Genomic DNA, 8724 nt, shown 5'->3' with positions numbered 1-8724 from the left:
AAACCTGCAGGAGTAAGTTTGAATTCCTTCACAATGGGATCACCCCAGACTTGAGGGTCACCGTTCCACCAGAAAGAATCGGAATTCTCCTGGATTACGACATGGGGAAACTTTCCTTCTTCAATGCTGACATCCCTCAGCACCTCTTCACCTTCTCACAGCAGTTTCAGAATCTTGTCAATCCCTGTTTTGCTTTGGAAAGATCTGGCATTTTAAAAATCTGTCATGGTATTCCCATCCCTGAGTTTACAAAATTACCGTGAAATCTTCCTTCAGTTTTAGCTGCAGCAAACATTGTGTGGGATTGGGTTTTAGTTCAAAGGAAAACATCCTTCATATGTGCAATTGCTTTTCATTATTCGAGATCCAGCTGTGAAACGTGGTTTGAGAGGGTCAGTGGGATGCAGTACCGCCGTTCTACCACCAGAGGGACACAGTGTGCTATGGTACCGGCGCTTCCCTGGTGGTGGAAACTGGTATTGCAGCCCACTCATTGACCCCTCAGGACTCCCTCACCTTCCCCATCCTCTGGTCCCTTCTCTAATTTTGTCAGACTGGTTGTCCAAGCCTGATCCTAGCCCCACCCAATGGCCACACACAACAGGAGTCATTGGATTACGATCAGGAGCAGAAACTTTGACAATTTTACCTCTCTTACACAGGGGTTCTGAGGCCAATTGTAGCACTCCATATCACTACCCGTGAGATCATCAGCTCCCTGTCTATAAAACCCAACACTCTGCTTTCACTGAGAGGATCTCGCAATTTATAGAACAAAGTGAGTATTGACACCACTGTCAGCCAATGAGCTGGATATAGGGCAGGACTTACAGCAAACAGTCTACAGAATCTATTTAAAAAGAGTTTCTGCAAACTACAGCGCACAGAACTCATGACTGAAACTACAGCAAAGTCTCCTGATAAAAGCAGGGTGATTTCTCCAGCAAAATGCTGTGAGTGGAGGATAGTTACATAGTACAAATGATGTGTGTAAAATCAATCCCAGTCACTTACAGCAGTGCAGTCTCCAGGTGTGATTGACGGGGAAGTACCCAATCATCTCCATTCTGGCCAGGAATCGTGGTATCACCGTATGTAGCGATTTGGGATATCCAGCACACCAAATTTGCTGAGAGTTCAGAGATTTTGAATCCAAGTTTGAGTTGTGACAAACCTGTTAGATACAAAATAAACCAGCAACCGAGAAATGAGGCGAATGCAGTTTATGAAAAATGGAGGTGAATGTTCAGAAATGAGGTCAGTTAGAAGATCTGCTTATTGCTTTAAATGTTCCCTTGCAGTAATTCTGCTAAATTGTTTAATGCTTCTTCCTAGCATTGTGGGGGTCACACTAAGTCCCTCCCGTCACACCTGGACTTTAGGCTACCAGGTCAACAAGTTACGTCAGTGGGGGAAATTAAAATCGGGGCCATCGTAACAGGAGGAGGCCATTCAACCCCTTGAGCATGTTCCACCATTCAATTACGGGCATATAATTGGCAAATGAAGTTAAACACAGATAAATGTGAGGTATTACATTTTGATAGGAAGAATAGGGAGGTCACTTATCACTTGGAGGGTGCGAGTCCAGGTGGGGTAGAGGAACAAAGAGATCTCAGAGTACAAATACACAAATCACTAAAAGTTGTGACATAGGTTAGCAAGGCCATAAAAAAAATCAAACCAAGCACTAGGGTTTATTTCTAGAAGGATAGAATTGAAAAGTAGGGAAGTTATGCTAAAATTGTATCACACATTGGTTAGACCACACTTACGAGTACTTCATGCAGTTCTGGTCGCCATATTATAAAAAGGATATTGAGGCACTGGAGAGGGTACAAAAAAGATTTACAAGGATGATACCAGAAATGCAAAGTTATACCTATCAGGAAAAGATGAACAGGCTGGGTCTCTTTTCTCTTGAAAAAAGGCTGAGGGGTGACCTAATAGAGGTCTTTAAAATTATGAAAGGTTTTGATAGCGTGGATAGAGAGAGAATGTTTCCACTTGTGGGGAAGAGCATAACTAGAGGCCATCAATATAAGATAGTCACCAAGAAATCCAATAGGGAATTCAGAAGAAACTTCTTTACCCAAAGAGTGGTGAGAATGTGGAAGTGAATAGTATCGATGCATTTAAGGGGAGGCTGGACAAGCATATGAGGGAGAAGGGAATAGAGGGTTACGCTGATAGATTTAGATGAGGAAAGACGAGAGGAGGCTCGAGTGGAGCATAAACACCGGCATGGACTGGTTGGGCCGAATGGCCTGTTTCTGTGCCGGATATCCAGTGTAATTAGATCACGGCTGATCTGTACCTCAACTCCATTTACTTGCCTTTGATACCCTTACCCAACAAAAATCAGTCTGGAAAATTCCAATTGATGCCCAGCATCCACAGCCTTTTGGGGGACAGTTTTCAAAATTTCCACTACTCATTTGTCTGAAGAAGTGCTTCCTGATTTCCCTTCTAATCAGCCTAGCTCTAATTTTAACATTGTTACACCACCAAAGGAAATAGTTTCTCTGTATCTACATTATTGAATCTCTATCGATAATTTTAAATGCCTCAATCACCCCTCAATCTTCTAAACTCAAGGGGATACAAGCCCAGTCTGTGCAATCTGTCCTCATAATTGAACCCTTTTAGCCCCGGTATCACTCTGGTGAATCTGCGCTCCCCCCCCCCCCCCCCTCCAAGGCCAATATCTCCTTCCTGAGGTGAGGTGCCCAGAACAGAACGCAGTGCTCCAGATGGGGTCTGACCAAGGCTCTAAACAACTGAAGCATCACTTCATAACTTTTGAATTCAAATCCCCTTGAGATAAAGGCCAGCATTCCATTAGCCTTTTTTGATTAATTTTTGTACCTGTTGTTGTGGAGTAATTTTAAATACTCAACACAAGTCTGAGATCGAGAGTTCAAGTAGTCTTTATTCGCATGCGTGGGGAGACAGTCTGCTCTGTCTTAGCCAGACTTCTCCCAATTGTTAAACATTTATACACATAGGTATACCTGGTTGACCTCGTGCATGATCCTTTCCAGTAATACCCCGCACGCACATTTACTGGTTAGTTACCTAAATCGTGTCACATTGTCTTCGCCTATATTTCAAAGATAACTATATTAATCATCTTAGTAAAGCAATCATTTTAGTAAAGCTGAGGCTGCAACTTCTAATCTTTGCATTGTTTAATTTCTTCTTCTGCTTTCCTGCAGCTATGGTCTCCCACAACCCTATTGTTCCTGTCTTTGTTCTATGTCTGTGATTTGATCTACCTGTGTGTGACTCATTTGATGTCTGGCCTTGTTTTGTGGTTTAAGTTTGCACAGCTTCCGCATTATCTGCTGCAAGGCTGGCAGCTCTTATCCTGTCTTTAAAGTGTGTTGTACTATATTGACCCTTGCCCGGATAGTAAACCAAGCCCCTTCCTGCTATCCTACCCTACACTTACTTTTTCTCAACATCTTTCAATTTTTTCCCCTTTCACTATCCACTAGCATTTAGTGATTTGTGTACATGAACCCCTGAATCCCTTTGTTCCTCCATCGCGCCTAGCCTCTCTGGCCTCTCACAGCTCGCCAAGCAGTTTGTTTTGTATTCATCAGGAAATTGTTCCAACTGTAATAACCATGTTGGCAAAATCACGCGCAGAGTGTTTAATGTTTTGTTTCAATTTATAGCTCAAATAAAATGAATGGACTGTAAAATATTGTTTGAGGTAACTATACATAAAATCTGCTACTCCTGTGTGGGGGAAAAGCCCTCCACTTCTGGAGAGTCAAACCCAATTACATTAAGTCGAACTCACGTGAGGTTCTTTTAAATGTAACTACAGGCAGATCACTTACAGTCTTGTACCATTTTAAACCTCTCTGTCCTAGCTGTGACCACAGTTGGGATCCAGGCCAGTGCCAGTGGCATTCAAAGGCAGACACCAAGACTGTGTTTGTGTTTGATTTGTTTCCCTGGCCCTGCCCAGGGACTGGGAGATGGCAGTGTGGTGACTGATGTAAACAGGTCTGGCTCTCTCCCCACTCCTGCTCCCTCTCCCACTGCAGTGGAGTCAATCACGGTGCAAGAGATTTCTCCTGTAATGACCCAACAGCATCAGTGAAAGTGTTAAAAATAACACCAATCATCTAATTTAAGAAGTTAATATAGGAAAGTCATTTGTGTTTTTCTAAGTTCTGACACTTGAGAAATTTGCCTTCCCTCTGCTTTTGCCAATGTGATCTGTACAAAATGATCTAACCTCTATAGATGGCACAGGCTCCATATCGAGGTGTACACAAGGGGCAAGTGGCCAGTAAGCTGTTGAGTGGAGAGGTGACATTTACCCTATAAAGCAGGAGGCAAAATGCACCAGGCCCAGTCTAACTCACATCTTTACAGCAGGTTAGAGTGCTGTACTAGCACAGGCCTGGCACAGCTTACCTGCCCACTCATTTGACCAGAGAATGCTGCAAGTAGAAGGGACAGCTGATATAATCTAAGAACTTAGTCATCCAGAGCCCTCTTGAAGAAGGAGCCTAGTTCCCAGGACTGCTGTAAGAAGGTGAATCATTTGTGCAGGCCATGAACTGTTGGTGTAACTGCTCCTGTATTTTTGTCTTGTGTGTTTTGTCGACACTGGTGACAATCTGTGACTGCTATAAACCAGAGGCAGCAAAGGTGAGGCAAAGATCAGTATTTGCAGAATTATGCAAGAATAAAGCCTGGGCCACACAGAGCAAGAAGGGCTCTCCCCAGCGAGCATGCTGATCTGTTGTTGAAATGGAATTTGTTAAGGGGCACTCACCCTGACCCTATGTAACCTTTGACCCCACCCTTTAACCTTTAGTACTGCCACCTTGTGCAATTTTGCCTTTGGAGTTGATCAGTAAAGACTTTTTTAAAAGAGGAGATCCTTAAAGAAAGTTTATGTTTATCGGAGTTTGTGGGTGAAAATTTATTTCTGGAAGGTTAAATTCTGATTGAAATGGGCAGTGCATTCACGGAAAAGTGTTTCCAAATGTTAGTTTTAGAGGTAGGAGTAGCAGAGCTAGAGGTCCATCCCACTTGGTCAGGCAGGTGTTTCCCTATGGTTCCTCATCATATCACATGGCTGGAAAACCGCTTTCCCCAATTTATTTACAAACATTTTATGCTGAAGCTGGTACCTTATAAAAGGAAGGGGAGGGGAGAGGTTGTGTGTAAAACAACCACAAACTGTAAAGGAAGAGTTCGTTAGTCGTACAAAATCAGATGAAATGTCCCACTAAGAATTTGCAAGTTAGAAGCAAGTGCATCTTTGTCAAAAAAAGTATTTTCATCCCAAGTTACTTGGCTGGAGGCGGATTTACATTGGAGGAGCAATGTCAACAGGGAATGGTGATCAAACATCACCAGCAATGTCACTCTAATCATAGAAATTTACAGCACAGAAGGAGGCCATTCGGCCCATTGTGTCTGTGCCAGTCGAAAAAGAGCTCTCCAGCCTAATCCCATTTTCCAGCTCTTGCACTTCAAGTGCATATCCAAGTACTTTTTAAATGCAATGAGGGTTTCTCCCTCTACCACCCTTTCAGGGAGTTCGTTCCAGACCCCCACCACCCTCTGGGTGAAAACATTTCTCCTCAACTCCCCTCTAATCCTTCTACCAATTACTTCAAATATATACCAAAAATATAATGAGCCAAGTCCTCTAGAAACCCTACAGCATCAGGGACCCACATTCCCATGGCTCTCATAAGCTGCTGCCAGGTCTCCAATTAAAACTAAAAGCTTGGTGTCAGATTGTGTCCTTTTTTAGCAAGAAGAATCGTGGCTTTCTGGCCTTGATTGGAGAGGCAGCAGAACTAAGACAAGTGGAGAGAGCGGGTTACTCAGGTCCCCATTTGAGTGCCATCCCTGGGACCCCTTCCTACAGCTGGTACAGTGCCTGGCCCTGGTGCAGATGGAGAGCAGGCATTGTCTGTGCCCATCCTCTCATCCAAGGAATGGTGTCTGCGCTCGGCCCAGGAAGGGAAGGGAAAGGATCTAATAGCTCACAATAAAACTTTGGGGAATAAAAAGTCCCATTGACCTTAGATGTCTGATCCTGTGGAAGGTGTCAGATCATCGAGCTGTAATAACAGTGTCCCTGGGTCAGTATTATTAGAGATAGCGCTCCAAACAAATAACGACATTGTTGTAAATTACTTCATCCTTGTACAGCTTTGGAACACTCAATTCCCAGCTTCGTGTAAAATCTTGCATCATTCTCAGCAGTGGTGATAGAAGCTGGCAGCTCTGGTGCTGTCAGTCTTACAGCCAAGACTGGATAAATTTAAAGTTGTAACATGTCTCCCCTCTCCTCACACGTAAGATTTAGGAACCATAGTCAGTAGACTTGTATGCGACAAAGTGAAGCCTAAAGAATATTGTAAGCTGTGTTGTATCAAAGGAAACAGACAGAGAGAGCTGCTCCCATTCAGCGAGTCCAACAAAGAACCCAGTACTGTTCCATCCATCCATATTCGCTGTCTCTATTTCTTTCAGAAAGCCCATTATTTATGCCTCTTTGTGTAATGTACCATTCCTGATGGGATAGGGACAATAGATTTGTTCTCAGTCTTTCACCAAATCTGTTCTGACACCAGGAGTGGTAAAGATTGGGACAGGGACAGCTATAGCACAGGCCATATATGAAACACAGCAGCATTCACTCTGCTGCAACACTGCTCAGCCCACTAGTTTCCACATACCTGTCTATCCATGTGAATTATCCAAATTCAAAGAGGGAACAGGAACAAATTTACATCCTATCTGAAGAGGTGGATGTGACGAACATTCAGTGGTGAGTCATTCTCTTGGCATTTCGTAGTGACTGCCCCACTCTTTCTGTTTTCGGTTCATCACAATGAGGGTGGTCAGAGCCGAGGATGGTCAGGGCCGAGGAAGGTCAGTCCCGAGGATGGTCAGTCCAGAGGGTGGACAGTCCCGAGGATGGTCAGTCCAGAGGGTGGTCAGTGCCGAGGGTGGACAGTCCCGAGGATGGTCAGTCCAGAGGGTGGTCAGTGCCGAGGGTGGACAGTCCCGAGGATGGTCAGCGCCGAGGGTGGTCAGCGCCGAGGGTGGTCAGTGCCGAGGGTGGTCAGCGCCGAGGATGGTCAGTCCAGAGGGTGGTCAGCCCAGAGGGTGGACAGTCCCGAGGATGGTCAGTCCCGAGGATGGTCAGTCCCGAGGGTGGACAGTCCCGAGGATGGTCAGCGCCGAGGGTGGTCAGCGCCGAGGGTGGTCAGTGCCGAGGGTGGTCAGCGCCGAGGATGGTCAGTCCAGAGGGTGGTCAGCTCAGAGGGTGGACAGTCCCGAGGATGGTCAGTCCCGAGGATGGTCAGTCCCGAGGGTGGCCAGTGCCGAGCGTGGTCAGTGCCGAGGGTGGTCAGTGCCGAGGGTGGTCAGTGCCGAGGGTGGACAGTCCCGAGGATGGTCAGCGCCGAGGGTGGTCAGCGCCGAGGGTGGACAGTCCCGAGGGTGGTCAGCGCCGAGGGCGAGGGTGGACAGTCCCGAGGATGGTCAGTCCCGAGAGTGGTCAGTCCCGAGGGTGGTCAGTCCCGAGGGTGGTCAGTCCCGAGGGTGGACAGACCCGAGGGTGGTCAGTGCCGAGGGTGGACAGTCCCGAGGATGGTCAGTCCCGAGGATGGTCAGTCCCGAGAGTGGTCAGCGCCGAGGGTGGTCAGTGCCGAGGGTGGTCAGTGCCGAGGGTGGTCAGTGCCGAGGGTGGTCAGTGCCGAGGGTGGACAGTCCCGAGGATGGTCAGCGCCGAGGGTGGTCAGCGTCGAGGGTGGACAGTCCCGAGGATGGTCAGTCCCGAGAGTGGTCAGTGCCGAGGGTGGTCAGTCCCGAGGATGGTCAGTCTTGAGGATGGTCAGTCTTGATGATCAGTGCCGAGGGTGGTCAGTGCCGAGGATGGTCAGTCTTGAGGATGGTCAGTGCCGAGGGTGGTCAGTGCCGAGGGTGGTCAGTGCCGAGGGTGGTCAGTCCCGAGGGTGGTCAGTCCCGAGGGTGGTCAGTCCCGAGGGTGGTCAGTCCCGAGGGTGGTCAGTTTTGAGGGTGGTCAGTGCCGAGGATGGTCAGTGCCGAGGATGGTCAGTCTTCAGGATGGTCAGTGCCAAGGGTGGTCAGTCCCGAGGGTGGTCAGTCCCGAGGGTGGTCAGTCCCGAGGGTGGTCAGTGCCGAGGGTGGTCAGTCCCGAGGGTGGTCAGTGCCGAGGGTGGTCAGTGCCGAGGGTGGTCAGTGCCGAGGGTGGTCAGTGCCGAGGGTGGACAGTCCCGAGGATGGTCAGCGCCGAGGGTGGTCAGCGTCGAGGGTGGACAGTCCCGAGGATGGTCAGTCCCGAGAGTGGTCAGTGCCGAGGGTGGTCAGTCCCGAGGATGGTCAGTCTTGAGGATGGTCAGTCTTGATGATCAGTGCCGAGGGTGGTCAGTGCCGAGGATGGTCAGTCTTGAGGATGGTCAGTGCCGAGGGTGGTCAGTGCCGAGGGTGGTCAGTGCCGAGGGTGGTCAGTGCCGAGGGTGGTCAGTCCCGAGGGTGGTCAGTCCCGAGGGTGGTCAGTCTTGAGGGTGGTCAGTCCCGAGGGTGGTCAGTCCCGAGGGTGGTCAGTTTTGAGGGTGGTCAGTTTTGAGGGTGGTCAGTGCCGAGGATGTTCAGTGCCGAGGATGGTCAGTCTTCAGGATGGTCAGTGCCAAGGGTGGTCAGTCC

At 48.1% G+C, this 8724-nt stretch overlaps 1 protein-coding gene across 3 annotated transcripts in view; it reads left to right on the top strand.

Moving 5' to 3' along the window:
- Positions 1–4905, top strand: part of fsd2 (fibronectin type III and SPRY domain containing 2) — a 54209-nt gene extending 49304 nt beyond the window's left edge. For all 3 annotated transcript variants that reach the window (XM_085968339.1, XM_085968336.1, XM_085968337.1), the window contains one exon: positions 11–4905. In XM_085968339.1, the coding sequence (XP_085824465.1) occupies positions 11–263 (253 nt within the window). In that variant the 3' untranslated portion in view covers positions 264–4905. The remainder of the gene's footprint in view (positions 1–10) is intronic.
- Positions 4906–8724: the final 3819 nt, after the last annotated feature.

Source organism: Somniosus microcephalus, chromosome 27 (assembly GCF_052327205.1).
Source record: "Somniosus microcephalus isolate GS21.2 chromosome 27, FLI_Smic_1.0, whole genome shotgun sequence".
NCBI lineage: Eukaryota > Metazoa > Chordata > Chondrichthyes > Squaliformes > Somniosidae > Somniosus > Somniosus microcephalus.
The sequence above is the reverse complement of the archived record's forward strand: the minus strand, read 5'-3'. Positions and strand labels throughout refer to the sequence as shown.